This window comes from Aegilops tauschii, chromosome 3 (assembly GCF_002575655.3).
Source record: "Aegilops tauschii subsp. strangulata cultivar AL8/78 chromosome 3, Aet v6.0, whole genome shotgun sequence".
NCBI lineage: Eukaryota > Viridiplantae > Streptophyta > Magnoliopsida > Poales > Poaceae > Aegilops > Aegilops tauschii.
This window is the reverse complement of record NC_053037.3, coordinates 522324893-522338526: the sequence shown is the minus strand read 5'-3', so window position 1 is coordinate 522338526 and position 13634 is coordinate 522324893. Positions and strand designations below refer to the sequence as shown.

At 47.7% G+C, this 13634-nt stretch overlaps 1 protein-coding gene across 1 annotated transcript; it reads right to left on the bottom strand.

Annotated features, from left to right (window-relative positions):
• Nucleotides 1-10739: 10739 nt before the first annotated feature.
• Nucleotides 10740-12516, bottom strand: LOC109778896 (aspartic proteinase nepenthesin-1-like). The gene has a single exon (XM_020337482.4). The coding sequence runs from the start codon at nucleotides 12399-12401 to the stop codon at nucleotides 11052-11054; it is 1350 nt and encodes a 449-aa protein (XP_020193071.1). The 5' UTR covers nucleotides 12402-12516; the 3' UTR covers nucleotides 10740-11051.
• Between the last annotated feature and the right edge of the window lie 1118 nt (nucleotides 12517-13634).

Genomic DNA, 13634 nt, shown 5'->3' with positions numbered 1-13634 from the left:
GCTGTTGTTCTGTTGAATTTTAAAGCGTTCCTTGAGAAAGCTAAGTTGAAAGATGATGGTAGCAATTACATGGACTGGGTCCGTAACTTGAGGATTATCCTCATTGCTGCACAGAAGAATTACGTCCTGGAAGCACCGCTAGGTGCCAGGCCTCCTGCAAGAGCAACGCCAGAAGTTATGAACGTCTGGCAGAGCAAAGCTGATGGCTACTCAATAGTTCAGTGTGCCATGCTTTACGACTTAGAACCGGGTCTTCAACGACGTTTTGAACGTCATGGAGCATATGAGATGTTCCAGGAGTTGAAGTTAATATTTCAAGCAAATGCCCGGATTGAGAGATATGAAGTCTCCAATAAGTTCTATAGCTGCAAGATGGAAGAGAATAGTTCTGTCAGTGAGCATATACTCAGAATGTCTGGGTATAATAATCACTTGATTCAACTGGGAGTTCAACTTCCGGATGATTGCGTCGTTGACAGAATTCTTCAATCACTGCCACCAAGCTACAAGAGCTTCGTGATGAACTATAACATGCAAGGGATGGATAAGACAATTCCCGAGCTCTTCGCAATGCTAAAGGCAGCGGAGGTAGAAATCAAAAAGGAGCATCAACTGTTGATGGTCAGTAAAACCACTAGTTTCAAGAAAAAGGGCAAAGGGAAGAAGAAAGGGAACTTCAAGAAGAACAGCAAGCAAGTTGCTGTTCAGGAGAAGAAATCCAAGTCTGGACCTAAGCCTGAAACTGAGTGCTTCTACTGTAAGCAGACTGGTCACTGGAAGCGGAACTGCCCCAAGTATTTGGCGGATAAGAAGGATGGCAAGGTTAACAAAGGTATATGTGATATACATGTTATTGATGTGTACCTTACTAATACTCGCAGTAGCACCTGGGTATTTGATACTGGTTCTGTTGCTAATATTTGCAACTCGAAACAGGGGCTACGGATTAAGCGAAGATTGGCTAAGGAGGAGGTGACGATGCGCGTGGGAAATGGTTCCAAAGTCGATGTGATCGCCGTCGGCACGCTACCTCTACATCTACCTTCGGGATTAGTTTTAGACCTAAATAATTGTTATTTGGTGCCAGCGTTGAGCATGAACATTATATCTGGATCTTGTTTAATGCGAGACGGTTATTCATTTAAATCAGAGAATAATGGTTGTTCTATTTATATGAATAATATCTTTTATGGTCATGCACCCTTAAAGAGTGGTCTATTTTTAATGAATCTCGATAGTAGTGATACACATATTCATAATGTCGAAGCCAAAAGATGCAGAGTTGATAATGACAGTGCAACTTATTTGTGGCACTGCCGTTTGGGTCATATCGGTGTAAAGCGCATGAAGAAACTCCATACTGATGGAATTTTGGAATCACTTGATTTTGAATCACTTGGTACTTGCGAACCGTGCCTCATGGGCAAGATGACCAAAACACCGTTCTCCGGAACTATGGAGAGAGCAACAAATTTGTTGGAAATCATACATACAGATGTATGTGGTCCGATGAATATTGAGGCTCGTGGCGGATATCGTTATTTTCTCACCTTCACAGATGATTTGAGCAGATATGGGTATATCTACTTAATGAAACATAAGTCTGAAACATTTGAAAAGTTCAAAGAATTTCAGAGTGAAGTTGAAAATCATCGTAACAAGAAAATAATATTCCTATGATCTGATCGTGGAGGAGAATATTTGAGTTACGAGTTTGGCCTACATTTGAAACAATGCGGAATTGTTTCGCAACTCACGCCACCCGGAACACCACAGCGTAATGGTGTGTCCGAACGTCGTAATCGTACTTTATTAGATATGGTGCGATCTATGATGTCTCTTACTGATTTACCGCTATCGTTTTGGGGTTATGCTTTAGAGACGGCTGCATTCACTCTAAATAGGACACCATCGAAATCCGTTGAGACGACGCCTTATGAACTATGGTTTGGCAAGAAACCAAAGTTGTCGTATCTTAAAGTTTGGGGTTGCGATGCTTATGTGAAGAAACACCAACCTGATAAGCTCGAACCTAAATCGGAAAAATGTGTCTTCATAGGATACCCAAAGGAGACTGTTGGGTACACCTTCTATCACAGATCCGAAGGCAAGATATTCGTTGCTAAGAATGGATCCTTTCTAGAGAAGGAGTTTCTCTCGAAAGATGTGAGTGGGAGGAAAGTAGAACTTGATGAGGTAAATGTACCTGCTCCCTTATTGGAAAGTAGATCATAGCAGAAATCAGTTTCTGTGACACCTACACCAATTAGTGAGGAAGTTAATGATAATGATCATGAAACTTCAGATCAAGTTATTCCTGAACCTCGTAGGTCAACTAGATCAAGATCCGCACCAGAGTGGTACGGCAATCCTGTTCTGGAGGTCATGTTACTAGACCATGACGAACCTACGAACTATGAAGAAGCGATGGTGAGCCCAGATTCCGCAAAATGGCTTGAAGCCATGAAATCCGAGATGGGATCCATGTATGAGAATAAAGTATGGACTTTGGTTGACTTGCCCGATGGTCGGCAAGCCATTGAAAATAAATGGATCTTCAAGAAGAAGACTGACACTGATGGTAATGTTACTGTCTATAAAGCTCGACTTGTTGCGAAAGGTTTTCGACAAGTTCAAGGGATTGACTACGATGAGACCTTCTCACCCGTAGCGATGCTTAAGTCTGTCCGAATCATGTTAGCAATTGCCGCATTTTATGATTATGAAATTTGGCAAATGGATGTCAAAACTGCATTCCTGAATGGATTTCTGGAAGAAGAGTTATATATGATGCAACCGGAAGGTTTTGTCGATCCAAAGGGAGCTAACAAAGTGTGCAAGCTCCAGCGATCCATTTATGGATTGGTGCAAGCCTCTCGGAGTTGGAATAAACGCTTTGATAGTGTGATCAAAGCATTTGGTTTTATACAGACTTTTGGAGAAGCCTGTATTTACAAGAAAGTGAGTGGGAGCTCGATAGCATTTCTGATATTATATGTGGATGACATATTACTGATTGGAAATGATATAGAATTTCTGGATAGCATAAAGGGATACTTGAATAAGAGTTTTTCAATGAAAGACCTCGGTGAAGCTGCATATATATTAGGCATTAAGATCTATAGAGATAGATCAAGACGCTTAATTGGACTTTCACAAAGCACATACCTTGACAAAGTTTTGAAGAAGTTCAAAATGGATCAAGCAAAGAAAGGGTTCTTGCCTGTACTACAAGGTGTGAGATTGAGTTAGACTCAATGCCCGACCACTGCAGAAGATAGAGAGAAGATGAAAGATGTTCCCTATGCTTCAGCCATAGGCTCTATCATGTATGCAATTCTGTGTACTAGACCTGATGTGTCCCTTGCTATAAGTTTAGCAGGAAGGTACCAAAGTAATCCAGGAGTGGATCACTGGACAGCGGTCAAGAACATCCTGAAATACCTGAAAAGGACTAAGGATATGTTTCTCGTTTATGGAGGTGACAAAGAGCTCATCGTAAGTGGTTACGTTGATGCAAGCTTTGACACTGATCCAGACGATTCGAAATCGCAAACCGGATACGTATTTACATTGAACGGTGGAGCTGTCAGTTGGTGCAGTTCTAAGCAAAGTGTCGTGGCGGGATCTACGTGTGAAGCGGAATACATAGCTGCTTCAGAAGCAGCAAATGAAGGAGTCTGGATGAAGGAGTTCATATCCGATCTAGGTGTCATACCTAGTACATCGGGACCAATGAAAATCTTTTGTGACAATACTGGTGCAATTGCCTTAGCAAAGGAATCCAGATTTCACAAGAGAACCAAGCACATCAGAAGACGCTTCAATTCCATCCGGGATTTAGTCCAGGTGGGAGACATAGAAATTTGCAAGATACATACGGATCTGAATGTTGCAGACCCGTTGACTAAGCCTCTTCCACGAGCAAAACATGATCAGCACCAAGACTCCATGGGTGTAAGAATCATTACTATGTAATCTAGATTATTGACTCTAGTGCAAGTGGGAGACTGAAGGAAATATGCCCTAGAGGCAATAATAAAGTATTATATATTTCCTTATATCATGATAAATGTTTATTATTCATGCTAGAATTTTATTAACCGGAAACATAATACATGTGTGAATACATAGACAAACAGAGTGTCACTAGTATGCCTCTACTTGACTAGCTCGTTAATCAAAGATGGTTATGTTTCCTAGCCATAGACATGAGTTGTCATTTGATTAACGGGATCACCTCATTAGGAGAATGACGTGATTGAGATGACCCATTCCGTTAGCTTAGCACCCGATCGTTTAGTATGTTGCTATTCCTTTCTTCATGACTTATACATGTTCCTATGACTATGAGATTATGCAACTCCCGTTTACCGGAGGAACACTTTGTGTGCTACCAAACGTCACAACGTAAATGGGTGATTATAAAGGTGCTCTACAGGTGTCTCCAAAGGTACTTGTTGGGTTGGCGTATTTCGAGATTAGGATTTGTCACTCCGATTGTCGGAGAGGTATCTCTGGGCCCACTCGGTAATGCACATCACTATAAGCCTTGCAAGCATTGTGACTAATGAGATAGTTGCGGGATGATGTATTACGGAACGAGTAAAGAGACTTGCCGGTAACGAGATTGAACTAGGTATCGAGATACCGACGATCGAATCTCGGGCAAGTAACATACCGATGACAAAGGGAACAACGTATGTTGTTATGCGGTTTGACCGATAAAGATCTTCGTAGAATATGTCGGAACCAATATGAGCATCCAGGTTCCGCTATTGGTTATTGACCGGAGAGGTGTCTCGGTCATGTCTACATAGTTCTCGAACCCGAAGGGTCCGCACGCTTTACGTTGCGATGACAGTTATATTATGAGTTTATATGTTTTGATGTACCGAAGGTTGTTCGGAGTCCCGGATGTGATCACGGACATGACGAGGAGTCTCGAAATGGTCGAGACATAAAGATTGATATATTGGACGACTATATTCGGACACCGGAAGTGTTCCGGAGAAGTTTCGGATTAAACCGGAGTGCCGGAGGGTTACCGAAACCCCCCGAGGGAAGTATTGGGCCTTAGTGGGCCTTGAGGGGAGAGAGAGGGCAGCAGCCAGGAGGTGGTGCGCCCCCTCCCAGGAGGAATCCTAGTTGGACTAGGAGAGGGGGCGCAGCCCCCTTTCCCTCTCCCTCTCCCTCTCTTTCCTTCCCCCCTTCTTTTCCTAGTTGGACTAGGAAAGGGGAGTCCTACTCCTACTAGGAGGAGGACTCCCCCCTCTCCTTGGCGCGCCTAGGGCAGCCGGCCTCCCCCTTGCTCCTTTATATACGGGGGCAGGGGGCACCTCTCAACACACTTGATATACGATATTTTAGCCGTGTGCGGTGCCCCCCTCCACCATATTACACCTCGATAATACCGTGGCGAAGCTTAGGCGAAGCCCTGCGTCGGTGGAACATCAACATCGTCACCACGCCGTCGTGCTGACGAAACTCTCCCTCAACACTCGACTGGATCGGAGTTCGAGGGACGTCATCGAGCTGAACGTGTGTAGAACTCGGAGGTGCCGTGCGTTCGGTACTTGATCGGTCGGATCATGAAGACGTACGACTACATCAACCGCGTTGTGATAACGCTTCCGCTGTCGGTTTACGAGGGTATGTGGACAACACTCTCCCCTCTCGTTGCTATGCATCACCATGATCTTGCGTGTGCGTAGGATTTTTTTTGAAATTACTACGTTACCCAACAGAATAAGGATATGTTTCTCGATTATGGAGGTGACAAAAGGTTCATCGTAAAGGGTTACGTTGATGCAAGTTTTTGACACTGATCCAGATGACTCTAAATCTCAATCTGGATACATATTGAAAGTGGGAGCTATTAGCTAGAGTAGCTCCGTGCAGAGCATTGTAGACATAGAATTTGCAAAATACTTACGGATCTGAATGTGATAGACCCGTTGACTAAAATTATCTCACAAGCAAAACATGATCACACCTTAGTACTCTTTGGGTGTTAATCACATAGCGATGTGAACTAGATTATTGACTCTAGTAAACCCTTTGGCTGTTGGTCACATGACGATGTGAACTATGGGTGTTAATCACATGGTGATGTGAATTATTGGTGTTAAATCACATGGTGTTTTGATGTACCGAAGGTAGTTCGGAGTCCCGGATGAGATCGGGGACATGACGAGGAGTCTCGAAATGGCCGAGACGTAAAGATCGATATATTGGACGACTATATTCGGACTTCGGAAAGGTTCCGAGTGATTCGGGTATTTATCGGAGTACCAGAGAGTTACGGGAATTCGCCGGGGAGAAGTATTGGGCCTTATTGGGCCATACGGGAATAGTGGAGAGAGGCCAAAAGGAAGGAGGCGCGCACCCCCCTCTGGTCCGAATTGGACAAGGGGTGCAGCCCTCTCCCCCTCTTTCCTTCTCTCCTACTCCAACAAGGAAAGGAGGAGTCCTACTCCCGGAACTCTCCCCTTGGTGCGCCCTCCTCCTTGGCCGGCCGCCTCCCCTCTTGCTCCTTTATATACGTGGGCAGGGGGGCACCCCATAGACACAACAATTGATCGATTGACCTTTTAGCCGTGTGCGGTGCCCCCCTCCACCATAGTCCACCTCGATAATACTGTAGCGGTGCTTAGGCGAAGCCCTGCGTCGGTAGAACATCATCATCGTCACCACGCCGTCGTGCTGATGGAACTCTCCCTCAAAGCTCGGCTGGATCGGAGTTCGAGGGACGTCATCGAGTTGAACGTGTGCTGAACTCGGAGGTGTCGTGCGTTCGGTACTTGATCGGTCGGATCGTGAAGACGTTCGACTACATCAACCGCGTTATGCTAACGCTTCCGCTTTCGGTCTACGAGGGTACGTGGACACACTCTCCCCTCTCGTTGCTATGCATCACCATGATCTTGCGTGTGCATAGGATTTTTTTTTGAAATTACTACGTTCCCCAACAGCAACTGCAAGTGTTGCACCCGACCACAACTGCATGTCCCCCAACATGGTTGCAACTGGACCTTTGTTTTGACCGGGGAGGGGGGCAGTTGCATGTCCGACACTAGGCATGCAACTGAAGTGTCGCACCCGGCCACACCTGCATGTCTTCTAGCCCGACTGTAACTGGACTTTTTTGTTCTGTCGGAAGGGGAGATGGTAGAGGGGGCGGACCAGTTGCAAGCCCGACAACATCCCCGCAACTGCAAGCGTCGCACCCGACCAAAATTGCATGTCCCCCAACGTGGTTGCAACTAGACCTTTGTTTTGTCGGTGTGGGAGGCGGGAGAGGGGGCGGGCCAGTTGCATGTCCGACACTATTAATGCAACTGCAAGTGTCGCACTCGACTACAACTGCATGTCTTGTAACCCGACCGCAACTAGACTTTTTTATTCTGTCGGAGGAGCGCCGCTAGAGGGGGCGAGCCGGTTGCAAGCCCGACAATAGCCCCGCAACTGCAAGCGCCGCACCTGACCGCAGCTGCATGTCCCCCAACATGGTTGCAACTGGACCCTTGTTTTGTCGGAGGGGGCGGCGGGAGAGGGGGCGGACCAGTTGCATGTACGACACTAGGCATGCAACTGCAAGCGCTGCACCTGACCGCAACTGCATGTCCCCCAACATAGTTGCAACTGGACCTTTGTTTTGCTGGAGAAGGCGGCGAGAGAGGGGGCGGGCCAGTTGCATGACCGACACCGCAACCGCATATGTTGTAGTCTGCATGCAATTGCAAGTGACACCACCTGAGCAAAACTAGGGTGTGTGCGGGGCGGGCGGTTGGTTGCTTGGGCAGACCGATATGATGGGTTTATTTTTAACTTTTTCGTTTTCTACTTTCTATTTTTTTTGTTTTGGATTTTGTGTTTTTCCTTTTCTTATTAGTGATGTCTAGGATTTTTATTTTAAATAACGCCACTCGACTTGCACACCCATGGGCCGCACAGTCGCATGTACTCTGACCATGCCCATCCATGTACAACTTAATATATTTTTATTTTTATAAGATAGTGCCAGTGGTTATGCACGTGTCAGCCGCATGTAAATTGTCCACGCGCAATTGCATGCTCGTCATTTCTATGCAACCTTTTTTCTCAAAATATTGTCATCTGATCGCTCACACGTTGATCACACGCAATTGCATGTCGGTCATCCATGTGTAACTTATTATTTTATTTAAAATATATTTTATTTTCCCACGTATCACCTAAAACTAGTGATATACACTAAGAAAAAAGTAGATGGTCCCAGACTAGGCATATGCAACATTAGTCTTGTTCCAAATTACATTTTTGTTGACCAGAGAGTGACCTTCAGTTTTCTACTACCTGCTTCCCTTTTTAGCAGTTTTTCGTACATGCACCAGGAAGCTCATTTTTAGTTCAACCAGAGATGTTCTCTAATTTATTTTTTTATTTCTTGTGTCAAAATTATGTGCTCAAGTAATACAAACACACTATTTTTTATGCATTATGTTATGTTTCATGGAGATACACTCCACGCCTGGCAGCGTTGAAGCAGACACTGATATTTTTATCAGGCCAAATAAAAAAAAAGTAACCAATCAAGTAGGAGACTAGACAGCCCAGCACACTTGAGAAAAATAGACACAGGAAAAGAAGACAGCCCAGCACGAGACAAGCTTTCGGGAGGACAAAACAAAGGGAAAGCAGCCCACTTAAGAAAAGCGTCGTACACACAGCCCACATGAATGAAGAGGAAAATCAATCGATCGAGGCAAGCGCTGAATCCTATTCGGCGCCTTAAGCGCCGAATACACAGGCCATTTCGTACAGGGCGCACACCCCCGTTTACACTTGGTTTCATAGCGGGCCGGCCCATCCTGCTTTGCTGTTTGTTTCTTGAAAACCCTAAAAAAAGGTGCGCCTGCCGCGATTCGAACCCCGCCCGTTAGTTTAGCTGGCAATCGCACCAACCAATTAGACTACATAACCTCATGTGGTAGAATCATTCTTTTTCTTTCCTTTATAAAACTAGAAAAAGGCATCTGTTTTTTCAGTTTTCTTTCTTTTTTTCAATCTTTGTTTTTTCTCTTTCTTAAAATTCGTGAACTTTTTCAAAGGCGACCAAAAAAACCGGTGAACTTTTTTCAAATTCGATGAACTTTTTCCAAAAATCGGTGAACTTTTTTCAATTTGATGAACTTTTTTTCAAACTCGATGAACTTTTTGTCGAACTCGATGAACTTTTTGTCAAATTCGACGAACTTTTTCAAATCCGATGAACTTTTTTTCAAATCCGATGAACTTTTTTCAAATCCGATGAACTTTTTTTCAAATCCGATGATTTTTTTCAACTTAGATGAACTTATCTCAATTTTTGTGTTCAAATTTTGATTAAATTTTTTTAGAATTGATGAACCTTTTCAAATTAGTGAACTGTTTTTTAAATTTGTAATTTTTTCAGATCCATGTGTTCTTGAGATTTGTGAACAAAGCAACAGAAAAAAAAACGAAGGAACAAAAGGTGCACGAAGGAAAAGGAGCTAGCGATCAACAGTTGACCGGTCAACCACGAGAAGTGAACCACGATGCGATCGTCCTTTTGTGTTAGAAACAGGAAGCGATGGTCGAAAGGCGCACGTTGAACGAGCTGCGCGGCTCGTTTTTGGGCCAGCCCATATAACCAGGCGCGTGGGCGCTCGGTTCGTTTGCTGGCACATAAGGCGCCAGCGAGGAGCTCTCGAGGCAGGCCTATGCGTACGATGATGACGTCAGTCGACTGAGACTTTGAGTACTATCTAAACCCAAAGGGAAAACTAATGTGGCCGTGGCACACGTGCACACGTGGAATTCCTAGTCAGACTCGGAGTCTTAGTCGGGATCGGCTCGGCTCGGCACCCTGTGTTGTTTATACTGTATAAAGCAACGAAGCGATCACGAAGCCCCCACCGTGCGTCGAGCAAACGCAGCAACACCCAGCGGCAGCGAAAGCGAAGTAAGTCGACGAGAAGAGAAGAGATGGACGCGGTCGTGGCCATGGACCGGCTGGCCCGTCGTCAACAGAAGCTACCGCCGGCGGGGACGAAGCGCAAGCTCCCGGAGCCGCGCACTCTCCCTCCGCTCAGCTCGCGGATCAGCTCGGTGAACGCCAGGCACCGGCAGACCGCTGAGAAGTTTCTGGCGGACATCGCGTCCGCGGACGAGGTGATCCGGGAGCTCGACGAGGCGCTGGCGAAGCAGGGTGACGGCATGGAGCAAGGCTAGTTAAGCAGCCGCATCGAACACAGTCAGAGTGGACGGATCGACACATTAGTCGATGGCGTCGATGCTACCGCCGATCCGAGGCCCTTCTCCTTTCTAATCGCAAGCATGAAAAATATGAGCTGAAGGTTGTACTTTTTTTTTTTTTGCGGTTGAAGAAGATTGTAGGTCTGATGTGAGCAATCGTGGTGTTTTTCTTACGGTAATTCCATGGTACCTGATCCTTTGTGGACAAGCAGTCGTGGCAACACCTACTGAGATGTCTGAATGATGTTTACGTAGATTTTTTAACGACAGTCATGACGCGGGTGTTGGATGAAAAGCGCAGAAAAGCGGATGAATTTTGTGGGTGGGCCAGGCAGTGAGAGCTGGCTTAGCAGCGGTTCGGACACCCATCAAGCCTCCTTCCGTTCATTTTGTCTCAGATTTACAGAAAAAATGCGTCATTTGTCAGCGAATCAGTACAAACCACATTGGATAACAAAACACGTCCAGGCCGTGCGATCTTTACAGTTTAAGGGTCCGTGTTGAAAATGCGCTAAGCACTATTTAACATCAAGAAATGTCTTCCTGGGTTCATCAACGGCAGAGACTACAATGGCTAAAGCAACAAGCAACAAGACATGCACTCTAGGATAGCTAGCTTGGTAGTGAACACATGCAGATGTCCAACAGAGAACTGCACACGTAGACCAACACAACACATGCAGATGTCCAACAGAGAACTACACACGTACGCAGACCAACACAACACATGTGCATCATTGTGTGCGATTAACATCATCGATCTCCTCCAGGATTATTGCCGCGTGATCTCTCTAGAACTGCTGGAGGAGGAGCACCCAGGCCAGAAGAGTGGCTGTTATGACGAGCGACGCATGCGCCGGCGCAGGGGCACCCGCATGCGCATGGGCCGGCGCCGGGTCCGGGCCACCCGCATGCGCCGGCGCCGAGCCACCCGCTGCCACCGGCTCGAATGTCAGCTGGCCGCCGTCGCCATGAATGTCGTAGGTCATGGTCCTGCCCGTCTGCAGCAGGCTGCCCAGGACGGCCGCCGCGCCGTTCGGCGACGGCAGTATGGTGAGGCACGTGCGCCATTCGTCGTAGATGGAGAAGTAGTTCTTCACATTGAGCTCCATCGCCGCGTCGGCGCCATCGAACACCAGCGCTAGCCTCGGAACCTTGACGCTGCGAAAGTTCTCCTTGAGGAAGCACAGGTCGTCGGCTGTGGCGTTCATCGGAGCTACGCCCTGTGACCGAATCCTGCTCGCGAGCTCCTGCTTCAGAACCTTGTACGCGGCCTCTTGGAGGAAGGTGTAGGGAATTGTTGTGCTGAGGAACACCCCGCCGGAGCCGTCTTCCTGGACGGCGAAGGTCCCCGCCTGGATGTCGGCGAGGAGCTCCCCGTCGACCTGAATGCCGGTGAGATTGACGTAGTAGAGGTAACTGTCCTGTCTGGTCGTGGCTGGCAGCAGCGGCGTGCTGTTGTTGCCCATAGCCTGCGCGGCGCCCGCGTCGCCCAGGCTGAGGAAGCTGCTGTCGTCGCCGTTGTTGTGGTCGATGAAATAGGAGAACTTGGAGACGTGGAGCTGCGAGACGAGGGAGAGGGGGGCCCTGCTGAATCCGGCGAAGCCAGAGACGCCGCCGAGGGCCCGCACCATGACGTTGTCGCTGCAGCCGAACACCATGCCGGGGACGGACTTGGCCCCGAAGCTGAACGTCTCGGTGGCGAGGTAGCCGGACATGGCGCCGCTGCCGCGGCGCTGGAAGTCCCATGCGTACTTGCAGTGGTCGTCGGGATGGGTGCAGTTGTCGTCGGGGGGCTGGGCCAGGCTCTGACATGCCGTGTCGTTGCAGCCAATCGGGGCGAAGGAGCTGCCGGGCCTGAAGGTGGGCGCCTGCGACTGCGCGAACCCATGTTCCCGGCACTGCGCCCAGACGAGCTGCTCGGTGATGTCCATGACGAAGGAGAGGGTCTGCCGCGGCGTCCCGACGGAGAGGTCGAAGATGAGGGAGCCGAAGCTGTCGGGCGTGGAGGCGCGGGCGTTGCCTGCGACCCAGTTGACGATCTTGGGGTTCGGCCGGACTGCCGCCTCCGACGAGCCCGCCGCCGGCGGCGCGACCAGGAGGAGAAGCAGGAGAAGCGCAGCTGGCATTGCTACGGCCATTGTGTGTCTGTCTCAGTGTCTCTGTCTCTCCCTGGATGTCCAGCACGATACGGATATTTGCAGGAGGGGACGCCGCAGCGACGTGCACATGGACGCCCGCCGAGGAGGAGTGGGTGCTTTAATTTGAAGCTGGCGCGCGCTACGCGGTTGTAGCCCTTTGGAGCATCGATTGGTGAAGGAGGAGCAGCGTCATTAACTGCGCCTGGTCGATCTCTATCCTGCATTACCCAAACCATGCAAGCATTTCTTCTGCTATATATGCAGGCTGCTGCGTACTCAGCTGGCAAAAGGCTCCCCTCTCACTCAAGCACGGGCATCACCACGTGAACCTCTGCCGGCCTCAGGCACCCCCTTCCTCATTTTTCTGTCTGCAGCACACAGCTGCTAGAGAGGAGAGAGGAGAGGGCATTGATTTACCATTCCAAAAATACGCATGGCATGTCACGGTTGATGGTTCATACACTCTACTAATCGACATTATTAGTAGTAACACCCCGCCTCACCCTTAATTTCCAATAAAAAACTGCCACCTATTCACAATCCCTCGAATCCGTAAAAACAAGTCCACGCGTGTAGCATTACTCGTCGCACAATTGCTCAAAGTATCCTACACCATCATGGGTGACACATGTATCTTACTCCCTTCGTCTTAAAATGTAAAACGTTTTTCAAGCTAGTTAATATCTTATAGCTTCTTCTGTTTCCAATTTAATCCTACCAACACTACATTTTCATCTTTAGATCTATCTCATCCATCCAAACTCCCATGTGTAATTATTCGGTCCTTTGCTCATCGTGGTAAAGCAAATCTGTTATGACCACCCAAGGGCTAGGTGTCCAATAACATTATGGGTGACACATACGGATGAGGATTTGTGGCACATAGGTGCTCCCCCACCGAAATCCCTGCCTCGCGTTATCTTAGGCAGATCAGGTCATTAAATGCTAAAATCATTTCAAAAACAGAGATACGGCCGGGATACATCTCCTTAATACCATAGCTGGTGGGCCCTGCTTTAAATGCCTGATGTACTCTCGAACACCTCAGAACAGGAGTAGTGACTACTAATAAATGAATAAATCGTGTGCCGACAGAGTGAAGAGGTGCCCGTCATATCTTTCGTTCCTCTTCTCCTTGTTCTGGCATCTTCGTCCTCCCCTCTGGCCTGCAGCCAAATCAATCGAGTCTACCTCCGACGGTAATCTTCAACAATAATCCCGACTGTCGGTGTG

What these genes read in the sequence shown, in the direction of transcription:
- LOC109778896 (XM_020337482.4), bottom strand. Translation starts at nt 12,401, where the DNA reads ATGGCCGTAGCAATGCCAGCTGCGCTTCTCCTGCTTCTCCTCCTGGTC.